The sequence below is a fragment of the Mixophyes fleayi genome, chromosome 8 (assembly GCF_038048845.1).
Source record: "Mixophyes fleayi isolate aMixFle1 chromosome 8, aMixFle1.hap1, whole genome shotgun sequence".
NCBI classification, from domain to species: Eukaryota; Metazoa; Chordata; class Amphibia; order Anura; family Limnodynastidae; genus Mixophyes; species Mixophyes fleayi.
The window spans coordinates 14165367-14180130 of record NC_134409.1 but is presented as its reverse complement, the minus strand read 5'-3'; the positions used below and the strand labels follow the sequence as shown (position 1 = coordinate 14180130).

Below are 14764 nucleotides of genomic sequence, written 5' to 3'. Positions count from 1 at the left end.
GACAATAGGTGCTAGCTTGCTAGATATGACAATCACTGTCCCCTTAACTTGTGTTTCCTTACCTGGACCCTCCCAATGTCTCATCTTATCTCTGCAATAATCGATTTATAAAGCACACACAATGGGCGCCCAAAAACACCTGGGTTTTGCAGCTGGATGACCTGTCCAGTGGACATCAAGTTGTGCACCTGCTCTCTGCTCTTTGGAAATATCTCCATGTAGGTGTACAGAAAGCTGCAAAATTACAAACTCAGTGGGCGAGAAGTGTGTTTAGCCTTGAAGCCCAGATATATATTTTTTTACATACTGATTTTTTGCAATGGGAGGGATTGGATTATTATTTTTCTCCATTGATTAAGTTCAGGAAGCATTCACCGAGAATCGCGGCGTTTGGCCCCGCCCCCGCTGTAAAATGATGCGTTTTGCGTCATTGCGTCACGGGGCCAAAATTACGCAAAAAAAAAAAAAAATACCTTTAGAGGTATTCAGAGACATAACAATGCCAGACTCATAATGTTGATTATATGGAGACAATACATTTATTTAATCTTAGTGTTAAGATTTTGGCCAGAATTTTCACATTTCTGCTTTAAAGAGAAATTGGTCTGTAAGACTCAGATAATGACGACTCGTTACCTGGTAGTAGAACTATAAGAGATGTGTTTAGGGATTTGTCCAAGGTTTCAATTCCTAGTTTAGAGTTAAGCTGGGAACACACTACACGGTTTTCGTCCAATAATCGGCTCAAACAGCCGACATACGACCGCTCGTTCAAAAGTCGGGTCAGTGTGTGTAGTGACACGATGGTCGAAAGTCTGCCCAAATGGACGATTGTCGCCTCATTTGGTTGGTCGTACTGTTTAATATTTTCGTTCCAATCTCGTTTCCGCTGTGTAGTGTGTATAAACTTCCGACCGATCCACAACAGTGAGTACGAAATTACAGTCATTGATCACGACAATATGGCTGTAAAAAGTCGCTAAAGGGACGTCCGCTCTTCCCTTTATCGTCCTAAACAAGGCTAGTGTGTATGCAGTCCATGGACCGAGCGATCGGACCATCGGTCGCATGTAAAATCGCTCGGCATAAAAAGTTGGTTGAAATTTCTGTAGTGTGTACCCAGCTTTATATAGCACTCTAAGGGAGGTATTCAATTGTCAGCGAGTTCGCTAAAATACTCGCGCTCGAAAAATATTACCGTTAACACGCTGAGCTGGGCTGCGAGCTGAAATCCAGAGAGTAAATTACCGTATTAACGGTATTTACGCGCAGATTACCGTATTAACGGTAATTTTTTTCGAGCGCGAGTATTTTAGCGAACTCGCTAACAATTGAATACCCCCCTAAGGGTGAGACATTAAATCCCTGTGTTAATTATTTACTGGCCCCTTTGCACTGTTTCGTTCTCCCCTATCCTGCAGAGTCCCAGGACAGTCAGGAAGAGATATCCCTTGTAGATATGTTTGAATATTGTGGGGTGTGAGTAATTATGGCAGCTGAATATAAATGAGTGTAAAATTCAGCCAAAAGGGTGCAGATTTATAATGGATTAAAAATAGATGGACCCCAATCCTTCAGGGCTTAGATTACTGCCCAATTTTAAGCAAGTAACCTATCTACCTTGTCACCTTATTACCAATAAGTATTTCTGCGCTATTGCCAGCAAAAGAAGTCCATATTGCTTTTTTAATTTTTAATTTCCAACAGATATAATCTGCCACATTTCTGGAAAGGAAAATTTTTTCTTCAGGGATCCAGATCATTTTGGCTTTTGCCATTTTGATACAAAGTGACCGTATTTAGGCAATATTGACCCTTGGTACATGCCCCATTAGTGTCCCAAACTATAATTGGGGAAAGAATATTTTTATTAACGTTAAAATAATTATCATTGGCTTCTGATTCTAAAGCCTCAGCTGTGGTACTGTTAGACAAGCAGAGTTTAATCTCCATACCCATAACAGATCACTTCTAGGATGATTAGAGATAATAATAAAGGGGGGCGGCGAATCGTCACAGTTATTATCCAGCTGCTATAACTTTGGGGGGGGGGGGGGGTAGATTGCTCAAATCTTCCAAAAAGGAAAAGTAGAGGTGTTGCCCATAGCAATCAAACAGATTCCAGCTCTCAAGGAAAAGTGGAGGTGTTGCCCATAGCAACCAAACAGATTCCAGCTCTCAAGGAAAAGTGGAGGTATTGCCCATAGCAGCCAAACAGATTCCAGCTCTCAAGGAAAAGTGGAGGTGTTGCCCATAGCAACCAATCAGATTCTACCTATTATTTATCTACTGCATTCTAGAAAATGAAAGTTTGATTCTGATTGGTTTGCGGTGGGTAACCTCCACTTTTCCTTTTTGGAAGATTTGATAAATCTACCTCTGGGGTGGATATCAGGTGTTACCAGAACAGAATGCTTTGTTGGAAAGGATTTGTGAAAAGCAGAGAAACAGGTGTAACATATATTTGTGGATGTTTATGTCCCAGAAGAGACGGAGCATCGTGTCTTTTAATCTGTCCAGGGGTTTTAAAATATTACTCTGGAACTCCGTCACATCAGCAAATATTTTTAACAGTACATTGTTATCAAGTGGAAGAGCAATATACACATTAATCAAGAGAGATTGCAGTCTTCCAAGAGAACACTTAAATAGGATATATCTATCTTTTGGATCAATATGACAAGTATGCAATTCCCCGTCAGTTGATTTATGTATTAAAATTCATACACCTCTTGCATAGAAGAGTAAGGGACATAATTAATGCCAGAAGCCGCTTACCCACCAAATGTGTCTTCTGTAATGGTATAATGTCAGGGGAATATCTTCTGTGATAATCAAATACTAAACTTTTCTTGAACTGATGGTTAGGTCCCCTGACATTCCAGGAGATTACTTAAAGATGAGCAGCCATATATCAGAAAGTAAGGATGGAATGACATGAATAATAACTGTGTACATAAGATATCTTAGTGTCTGTGAAAGCTGCAGACCTATTGCTGATGGTGAGTACCAGCTGTAGAGTTATGCATCTGATAAAGCAATGCGAGGGTCGTAGGGTCTGCATGGAACTCTGGGATGTGCAACCCTGCACTGGTAGTTCCGGTTATGCCAGATGTTCCAGTAAAGCAAGGTTGATTCAACCACAAACATGTGTTGTCCAGAGTTATTCACACGCATCGACACCAAGGACCAGGAAGAAAGTGACAGGGGAAACAAACATGGAATCTAGATAATATTCCCCAACATAACCCGCCCTGTATCTGCTTCCCAACTTGACCAATGGGCAGGCTAACCCAAACAATCTATAACTGAGTTGACCCGCCCCAGGAGCATGGAAATTAATTGAGGGATATATGACCAAGGCTTGGGATCAAGGCTCCCGTCTGGCTGATTCTTGTGGAAAGAAATAAGGACAGCTGCACAGCAAGTGACAAAGTGACAGCTAGTTCCTACCATGCTGTTTCTATCTGATACAGGTATCTGAAGTGGGCCTGCTAAAAGCAGGAAGACTCTTGCTGTCCCTGCTGTCAATACTACCTGTTATTGACAGCAGTGATACAAACCATAGGATTTGTGCAAACCTGTGGGAGCATTAGATTGCTGAACTGCCATTTGCAAGTTCAATTACTAGGAGGCATTTAAAAGTCTTTAATATTACTCAATTGTTATCTGTGTGTTTCCCTGTTAGCGTGCACTTTTACTATTTAGTGACATCATTGTGTCGAGTGCCATCAACCTTCTGGAAGTTAAAATAAATGTGCCTTACGTTTCACCAACCTCGATGTGAGCTAAGATTCCGAGCACACGTTGGAACCCATTCCTTCTGTTCCTGAGGTCCTAATAAGAGATAAAACTCAAACACAACTGATTGGTAGTTCATTCACCTGGGTATCATTACCGGGATCTTTGAAGGTGTGGATGGAGTCACACAAGAGGTTTTTCTACTGCATTTATAACTCCAAACATATTTCTTTGTTTAAATTTAAATTACTGGGTTTTACCCAGAGAGTGTCATAGAAAACAGATTTCCTGCTCGGACAGCTGTTAAAAAAACAATACGCAGCATTTAGGGCCTGCAGCAAAACAGCTCACTAAACAATGCTTTATAGAAGCCTATGTTAGTTGATCTGCATTTATCACACAAGCAATTAAACAGCTGAGGAAAAACTACTTGAAAACTATGCAGAATTTTGCAGGCAGTGTCCTGCTGCTTTTCATGTACAAAGCCTTAGACTATTTTGTGCAAGTTGTGTAGATGCTGGCAGATTGTCAAATCAGAGTTTAATCGGCATCTAGCTGTGCTGGCATCCACACAGTAGCACTAGTATGAGAAAACTGGCAGGAGAGGAAAGTCCCAATGGCCGGTCGCAGGCTCAGAGGGTGCAGGGAGGGGAGTAACACTTTTCACTATGCAGGGCTATGTTTTTGTTATAGACTTTGTTGTCTGTTTTATTATTTTTCCCAAAAAAATACAATCTTGTACAATGTTTCATGGCAATAAATTCACTTTTAGGGGCATATTCAATTGTTACCGTTAACACGGCAATAGTTAGCTGGATTTCAGCTCGCTGCTCAGGGAGCTGCGAGCTGAAATCAAGCGAGAAGATTGCCGTATTAACTGTTTTTCCACGCATTATTACCTTAATGACGGTAATGACGGTGACAGCCAGGCTGAAGACAGAATAGCGGAGACCAGCGGCGGGCCCCAGGTAAGTCTTTGCTGAGCTGTTGTACCGGGCCCCCTGGTGAGCCCGGTACAACAGTACCCCCCGTACCCCCCTGATGGCGGCCCTGGGTGTATTCATTACTGGCTGACACATTGTAACAGATCCACAGGTGGTATAATTATTTCACTTGTCACCTGCAAAACTTGCCCTGTTAGGGGGCCATGAGGACTGGGTTTGAAACCTTGGCCTAAAGTGTTCTCCATGTACTGTAATGACAGTAAACATGTTCCTTATGTCTTATGTGCCACCAGTCTGAACTTGTACATCTAAGGCTAGTGTCACATGAGCTGGTTTTTACTGAGGAGAAAAACAGCCAGAGAAAAAAAATCTTCATTTCGTATAATTTTTTCATGCTGGCAGGAGAAATGCTGCTCTAGATAATGTTTGAGTCATTTTTCAGCAACGTTGTAATCGCTCATGTGACAAGTACAGGAGAAATAACAAATAATTGTATATAACACTTTGTCAGTGGCATAAAATGTTTTAAAAGCAGTCAGAGCATGAAAACTTTTTAAGTGATACCCTCTACACAATATAAAATATTTTTAATAGGAAAACTTTATATCATTTTCATAGAAAAAACTTAAAAACCAGTCAGTATCACTCAGATTTTTACTGTGCATGCTGGAATATCTGGTCAACTCATAAATGCAATTGGCCAACTACACTGCTTGGGACCTATGTTATGTAGAAAGTTCTCACTTTAATACATGTTATGTACATCCTGTATTCACTTCCTTAGTGAACTAGTCTGCTGGTAGATTTACTTCACTATGCTTCATGAAAAAAACTGACAGTATTTAACTTATGTGCAAAATATAAAACTAATTTGCACCCCTTGCATTGCAACATGGTTTTGTCCAGGAGACTACTTACTCAATTTTTTTACTTTCCTTTCCTTAATGAATCAGGCTCTATGTTATCACTGGAGATGTTGGGCATTCTGCCAATGATGGCGCCGGAACCTTGTAAAATGGGTCAATCTGTGCATTTGACCAGTCAGTGGAAGCAGAACTCAGCAGAAAGGCTTTGTACTAGATTAGTGAAGATGTGAGCAGCGGGGATTAGCAGAGACAGGTGGGAGGAAGATCATTGAAGGCTGAAAAAGAAACAACCTAATAAAATACAAAAGACACAGGAAAAGGTTTCATAATGTACTGTGGAATCCACAAAGCGGGGCACTAGCAGCTAAGCTCTTTAAGCATTTTACAACAAGCAGAAAACAAAAAATGTGCAATGCACACAACAGATATATACCTACAACACATGAAATGTACAATCCATGTATTATTACAATCAAGTAGATCAAAATGTTAATTAAAATGACATTATGTTATAATAATATATGAATTCAAAGTAGTTATGATGTATGTTTTTGCCTCATAAACATTATTTTCCTATGTATGCTTATCAGAGCATATGGCAATTTAGTGTAGTGAATCGTGTATTTATTTTCACATTAATTAGTAATTATTATTAATTTATTTTAAGTTATATTGGATTCTAGCCTTCCAATTATATAAATATATATGTTCATCATATTTATATTCAATATATTCAACATGTTTATATTACCAATTAACCAATAACCAGTATTGGGAAGAGTATTGATACACGTGTCTCCACTGACACATTTGCATCTTCCATTAAACTTGCACTAATTACAGAAATTCTAAAGAAACCATCTCTCCACCAAGCCTCTCTCTCTCTCTCCAGCTTCCGCCATCATACTCTCCTCCCCTTGGTCTCTAAGCTACTTGAGCAATATGTGTACAAACGCCTGTCTCACTTTCTCACCTCTTACTCTGTTCATGACTCTCTGCAATCAGGCTTCCGCCCCCAAAATTCCACTGAAGCTGCTCTCACAAAAGTGATCGATGATCTACTTACTGCAAAGTCTAAAACCCATTTTTCCATACTTATTCTCCTGCTGCTTTTGACACTGTTGATCACCCTCTTCTCCTACACACCCTGCACTCCATTGGCCTTTGTGATACAGTTCTTTCCTGGTTCACCTCCTGCCTACCGATCTGCTTCTTTAGTGTCTCTACCTCTGGTACATCCACCCCTCCGCTTCCACTATATGCTAGAGTCCCAAAAAGTCTTGCCCCTCTACTTCTCTCACGTTGCAATTATTCTCTTGGGAATTTATTTTGGTAATTCATTTGGTACCGCCTTTAAGATAACAACACCCAAATTTACATCTCCTCCCCTTCTGTACCCACTGTCTCTCTGCTATGTCCACTTGGTTTTCCCATTGCTACCTATAGCTCAACATGCCCAAAACAGAAATTCATATTTTCTCCTCCCAGAGTCACCTCCTCTCATCAAATCTCCCTCACCATCAATAACGCCACAATTTCCTCAGTCCCCCAAGCCTTGGTGTCACGCTTTACTTTGTCTTATTCCTTACATCCAGACTATCTACGAGTCCTGTCGCCTCCACCTTAGACATATTGCCAGAATACGCCCTTTACAATGTGCAAAGCCAATAGTCATTTTAATGTGTGATTATCAATATCTTTTTCGTGTCAGTGCTGCTGTTAATGCTAAATAAATAAATCAATACATTTTCTATGTGGGATTGTTATTTTAACTTGTAATATGAAGAGTTATTTGGGGAGATCTGAAAATAGGTGAATTACTTCCTAACTTTTAATATGACAATATAACACGAGATTGATAAAGGATAGAAGAAGTATAATAACTGAAGGTGAACAGACATTTATGGTGCTGGAAAACTAATCACGGATGTGTTAAAAGCAAGAATGAGTATTTTACACTTTGGTAATAAGCCTCTTAAACCTATCAGCTTCTTGCAACAGCTGCCTGCCAAGTCTGTGGTAGTGAATGAAATAGAAGAAAGCTCGGGAATCGGCTGGATTCCAAGAAGAAATGTTGTAGAAGTTTTACACTTTTGGGGTTGAGGATGGGCTATTTTACACAACCCTCTCATTGATGTAGATTAGTACATTGGTTTTGGTGTCTCCCATGGTTCCCCACCATTGTAACAGTGTAGATATCCCCCATCACCGATTTGTACTGCAGACCTTTACTGGGGAGATAAAGGAGAGGGGGATCTGCCGTACAATTACTCAAATGACAGCCCGCTTCTAATTGGATGGCGGTTACTTCTGGTCACTAACAGCTGAATGCAGTTCCTACTAAAAACGCAGTATGAATAAGCCTTTTAATAAAAAACACAAAACAACAGCCTGACAAGATTGGAGATGCTAGAGGATGGCTGCCCTGCTAAGTTTCTGTAAATCCAGGCAAATATAGTCAAAAGTTGATAATGCTGAAAAGAGATAATTGTAATGGATAAACTGGCTCTTAGTGCTAATCACGACTGGCACTGGCTTACCAGAGGTGCGGAGTCTAACGAACTCCCTGTTGTTCACCAAGAACCGCCACAAGGCGGGGTCCTCTGGTCTGCTTCTAGATGTAGCATTAGCGGAGAGATTAGCAGGTAGGAATATGTAGTCAGACAAGCGGAACTGGTACACAATCCAGCAGAACGGTACAGAATCAGCAGGCAGTCTCAGCGTGAGGGAATCCCTAGGTTCGGTACACAGACAGAGAGCAGAGGCAAAATCAGGAGGCAGAAGCAACGTCAAACAAGCCGGGTCAGGAACACAAGATAACCGTGATGGATAGTAGCAAGCCGAGTCGGTACACAAATACAGAGTAATCAGAATGGTCGAACAGGCAGAACTGGTACACGGGAGTCAGATCAGGAACAGAGAAGTCACAGAGATCCACGAGGAATGAGGAGCCAGGAAGCATACAAGTTGCTCTGACACTTACCGAGTGTCAGAGTGAGGTTTAAAAAACCAGCAGTTCAAATTCCCCGCCCCTAGCTTAGGGATCATGTGACCGCCGATACCCGAAAGTGACACTTCCGATCGCAGAGAGCGGACTGCGCTGGAGCGAGGACGAGTAAGTTTCATGATAATAATATAGGAGAAAAAAAAGCTATATCAGGCGCTGGAGGATCTTGTAATTGTTAATTGTATAAACAGAGGACTGCTGCTCCCTGCGGGCAGATATCTGAATCTGTCCAAATGGTATGTAAAAAATATATAGAAAAATAGGGAAGCGGTAATCCACCTGTAGTATTTATTTAAAAAATAAACAATATAAAACAATGATTCAACACACAATTGTAAAAGCTTACACGACTGACTAAACCTCCTGGGTAAATTAGAATTTAAAATTTAATAATCTAGCTTGGGGTCAAGCACACACAGCGAAACACGCGTCGGCGTTTCGCTGGATGCCTCTATTAACTTAAATCAATTGAAAGGTTTGAGATCTAACCATCTGCGCCTAGTAGTCCCCAAGCTAGATGGAGCTTATGCTAGGCAGTTAGCAAGACACTATATGATAATAGACATGGTCTAATCCGGAGATATCATACTTGCTAGGAGATTCTGCTGTGTCCCTTGAGAAATTATTCTCATAATAATCAAATACCAGACATGGTTTTTGAAGCTATTATAGCGCTATTTAATACTTACCTGAGACACACAGCATATTGGTTCAATCCTCTTCCTATGACAATTACAAAAACTATTAATGGGCACATCCAGCGAATTTTAATAGCACACAATGTTTTAAGTTATATTAAACTTATAGGTTTATTTTATATTTCGCTGATATAGTCAGTCAATAAAAGTTATGTTCTAAAAGTTCCAATCCTCATGTAATAAGATTAGAGAGCATTAGTGCACCTACCCAAGTCCTTCTTTTTCCTGTTAATTCATTATATATGTGAAAGGAAAGGACCAGGATACATGATTTTTAATTAAACCACTATGTTGAATTGACATATACAAAATATATCCAAAGTTGACATTTTTTAAAAAATAAAATGTTCATTTTGATGTAACTTATTCACTCCCAATGTGATGCTAGGGAGGCCATTCATTACAGTTTATACTTTACAGTAGTGTTTCCAAGAATCCACACAAAGATTGCCATATATATGTTATAATTATGTGCTTGCGGGCTGAATACAATTAACAAAATGGCACGTATAGGCAGCAATTAGAGAACAGTTTGGTCTAAAATGACAAAGTTGTCAAGCTATGATGTTTACGGACAGCCTTCGTGATTTTATGACACTACATGGATTTACAGTGAGACAGGTGGGGGCTAAAGATGCCTATACTCAGGCCAATCCGGCCTCCCGGTGTTAGCAGGAGAAAGTACGACGTGTGTGACTTAAAATGACAGTCTTTAAAGATATGAAGGCTGTGGAGGACAGTATGATTGGCCATTGTGGGAAAGTCCATTAGAGAGTAGTGACGTGGAAGAAGTTTTGTGGTGGGACTGAGAGGTGGATTGTAGAGTAATTTGACTTGAATGCTGAAGGGTAAAGGGTAGGGATTTGTAGGGAGTAGTTTGAGGGAGAGGGGTGCAAAGTATGGAAACCTCATTATTTAAGCTGGAAAATATAGTGAACGGGGCATCACAGCTGTAACATGATCAATTCTGGGACATAATAAATCCTTCTACTGCTGTCAGAGAAATTCCTATCCACCTAATTATAAGGACTAATACAGCAATGGGTAATCAAGTAGTTTATAGTTATAAATGATTTCAGCACCATGGACAGCAAAGACACTGAGGTTAAGCATCTTCCAACAGTAATGGACCTGATTCATTAAGGAAAGTCAAGGAAAAAATTGAGTAAGTTTTCTTACTCAAGTTTTCAGGACAAAACCATGTTGCAATGCAAGGGGTGCAAATGAGTTTATTATTTTGCACATAAGAAAATACTGTCTGTTTTTTCATGTAGCACACAAATACTTGATAGCTTTATTTGTACACTGAAATTTAAAGTTGATCTAGGACATGCCTTACCCCAACTATAAATCTGCCATCATGTTTTAAATTTACCTCCCCCTCCAATGCAATGGTTTTGCCTTACTTGCTTACTTTTGCTTAACTTTCCTTAATGATTCAGGCCCGCTATAATTTATAACTCTAAACTGCAAGCTCATCCACAAGACTATTTTATTATAAAAGCACATGCAATGTATTTTTTTAATAAATAAAACAATGTCACTTTACCAGTTAGGTACCACCGTTCTTAAAAGGAGGATATGGTACAATAATATAAATTATTACACTGACACCTCCCAACATGAATGCACTCCCATTGTTCCCAATATTTCACAACCTGGACATAATTAGGTTACAAATACCTACATTATTGAATACGACCCAGATGGTTATAATCGGTGCACAGCAACGTGTCCTGTGGAACATGATGGCAGGAATATGATGATATAATATAATGTACACTACACGAATTATAGGACATGATGGCAGTAATATGATAATATAATATAATGTACACTGTGACACTGATTACAGGACATGATGGCAGTAATATAATAATATAATGTACACTACACTGATTACAGGACATGATGGCAGTAATATGATAATATAATGTACACTGTGACACAGATTATAGGACATGATGGCAGTAATATAATAATATAATGTACACTGTGACACAGATTACAGGACATGATGGCAGTAATATAATAATATAATGTACACTACACTGATTATAGGACATGATGGTAGTAATATAATATAATGTACACTGTGACACAGATTACAGGACATGATGGCAGCAATATAATAATATAATGTACACTACACTGATTATAGGACATGATGGCAGTAATATAATATAATGTACACTGTGACACAGATTACAGGACATGATGGCAGCAATATAATAATATAATGTACACTACACTGATTATAGGACATGATGGCAGTAATATAATATAATGTACACTGTGACACAGATTACAGGACATGATGGCAGCAATATAATAATATAATGTACACTACACTGATTATAGGACATGATGGCAGTAATATAATATAATGTACACTGTGACACTGACTGATCACAGGACACCACGTGACGGTGCAGACAGAGGGATGATGCCGCTCTCCAGCTCGCACCTCTCCAGCTGCAGCAGCAGCACATCTACCCAGCGTGCACCGCGCTCTCAGAGTGACAGACAGCAGCGCTGGGCGGGGCTCCCGGGTGTCACGTGACGCGGAAGTCTCTCGTCTGTCGTCAGGAAAGATGTCGGCGCCCAGCGGCTGCTGCCGGTTGTTGGTCTGTGCTGTGCTCTGTGTGCTGGGAGTGAGCGCTCAGTATGCAGAGGTGCCGACATATATGTGTCATGTAATGTGCATGCAGCATGCATAGCCTGGTGTGGGGCACTGTCATGGTGGTGTGGAGTCACATACAGCTGTATATGTTATGTGCATGCTGTATATAGCTACATTCATATCCTTGTGTGGGGTACTGACAAGGTGGTTATATATCTATATATATATGTGTAATGTGCATGCAGCATGCATAGCCTGGTGTGGGGCACTGTCATGGTGGTGTGGAGTCACATACAGCTATATATGTTATGTGCATGCTGTATATAGCTGCATTTATATCCTTGTGTGGGGTACTGATATATATATATATATATATATATATATATATATATATATATATATATATATATATTTTACATACATACATGCTGCATTCAAAGTCTTATGTGGGGTGATTCCATAATGGTGGTGGTGTGGGAAAAAAGAAGTAAAATATATTATCACTTCTGGTACAGGGTCGTGTGTATTTGGTGCAGTAATTATTGCATGTATTTTGCTAAACGTGATTATGTAGTGCACTGTTTCCTCTAAGAGGAGCTGTCTAGAAATTTGTTATTTTGTTCTGAAATGACAACATGGCCTGTAGGTCTGCAGATAATCTGTTATATCTGTACTATGTGTATATATTATTCATATTATATGTATAATATGTAGGGTATATTTGATATGTTGGTAGTGTCAGTTTAGTTTGCTGTAATCCAAAGTGTTATTATAATGGTACTTACAGTGTTGCTTTTTTTGTTTGTAGAATAAAGCTGAGCATTTCTTTAAAAGTGGACATACGAATAACTGGGCAGTTTTAGTAAGTATTCACCATTTCTTTCTTTACTTCTACTAAAACCCTAAACAAAACCCAATATTTGAAACTGCTATAAATATATCTGCTATAGAAAGGCACTGTAACCCATAGCAATGAGTCAGAGTCTCATATCTGTAGAACAGGTTAGAAAATGAAAGTAATTGTTGGCTGCTAGCAGTTACAGCAACTTTTTTTGGTGTTACATTTAGTTACCAGTTTTTATACGTGGCTGCTAACATAAGTCTCAGGTATATTTTTGTTTTATTTGTCAATATAGTTAGATCAGAACAATATGTACTCCTCAATATAGATCTATTGACAACAAATGTGACTATTCTAGGTCAATTTAGACTCGTAGGAGTTATTTGTCATGCAAACTCTGAAGCTGTATCATCATCATCTATATATAGCGCCACTAATTAGGAAGTGCTGTACAGATAATTCACTCGCATCAATCCCTGCCTCATTGGAGCTTACAGTCTAACTTCCCTAACACGCACACACAGAGAGACTAGGATCACTTTGATAGTGGCCAATGAACCTACCAGTATGTTTTTGGAGTGGGAGGAAACCAGAGCAACCGGAGGAAATCCACGCAAACACAGGGAGAACATACAAACTCCACACAGATAAGGCCATGGTCAGGAATCAAATTCATGACCCCAGTGCTGTGAGGCAGAAGTGCTAGCCACAAAACCACTGTATATATGTGTGCGTTTTTCTCCCAATGTATATGGGACCTATGATGACTTCTAATCTCCATTAGAACACATGGTGTCCCAGGATCATCATCTTGCAGTCAAATACTCTTACAGCACTTTGTGTTTTTCTTATTATTGTCTTTTATTGATAAAGCGGCAACATATTATGCGTAGCAGTATATTGAAGGGAAGGGAGATATGGTGCTAGGCAGCCCTCTTGGGGGTTTGGCCATATCCCCATTGCGATGTGACCATTACCCCATCACGATGTGTCCATGCCTCCTGTCCCTCTGCCTGGGACTTGCATGATGTTTATGGTTTTACTTCATCATAGCTCTGTTTCACACCAGATATGAGCTGCGATTAGGAAGTGGTTGAACATGGCTCCATCATTCCAGACCACAGACACTGAGCGGTCTCTGGGTGTACCCACATCTCCGACTTTAGAATCCCTCCACCTTTATGCATCCACAAATCTTTCAGACGCCACCATAGACTACAGAAGAACTGTACGCTGTTCTGGAACGTAATCTTACTTTGTGGTTGTCATGTTTTCATTGTACCTACAATTCATCTTTAAAGCCAACATGTGACAAAGGATGGATTTGCCACCACACCCCAGTAATCATTAAGAGGCATGAGCGTTTAGTTGGCACATTTTTAAGTCTTAGTGGCAAAAATCTGAGCCCCACTTTTTTAATACACTAGACCATAAATGGGGCAAGCATGAGTCGTCATCATCTGTTTATATATTGCCACTAATTTGCAGCGCTGTACAGAGAACTCGCTCACATCAGTCCCTGCCCCATTGGAGCTTACAGTCCCCTAACACACACACAGACCAAGAAAGAATAAGGTCAGTTTAATAGCAGCCAATGAACCTACAAGTATATTTTTGGAGTGTGGGAGGAAACCGGAGCTCCCGGAGGAAACACGGGGAGAACATACAAACTCCACACAGGTAAGACCATGGTCAGGAATTGAACTCATGACCCCAGTGCTGGGAGGCAGAAGTGCTAACCACTAAGCCACTGTGCTGTGAGTTGTTCCAGTCACTATTACGCCCAGTCTAGATGCTTTGTACACCATTTATCAAGCTGCTACTGAATATACACTTTGAGGGACTTTGGCTGCTAGGCCCTGGGCCAGGATTCCAAACGTTTGTGTGGCTTGGTCGCTATTGAACACTTGGGAGACAATATTATTGTGATTTGTTATGGACTTGGCCTTTCTATTGGTTTCTCCTTTTCTCTTCCTTTGCCGGGAAACCCTCTAACTTCAGTGGCGTTTTATGCAAATGAGAATGATGAGGGATATTCAGAAGT

General features: G+C 40.1%; 1 protein-coding gene across 1 annotated transcript in view; it reads left to right on the top strand.

The window, feature by feature from the left end:
• Positions 1 to 11804: 11804 nt before the first annotated feature.
• The window catches only part of PIGK (phosphatidylinositol glycan anchor biosynthesis class K), a 90871-nt gene continuing 87911 nt past the window's right edge, over positions 11805 to 14764 (top strand). The window contains exons 1-2 of the mRNA XM_075181935.1: positions 11805 to 11931; positions 12688 to 12741. Coding sequence (XP_075038036.1) covers positions 11851 to 11931; positions 12688 to 12741 — 135 coding nt within the window. The 5' untranslated portion in view covers positions 11805 to 11850. The remainder of the gene's footprint in view (positions 11932 to 12687; positions 12742 to 14764) is intronic.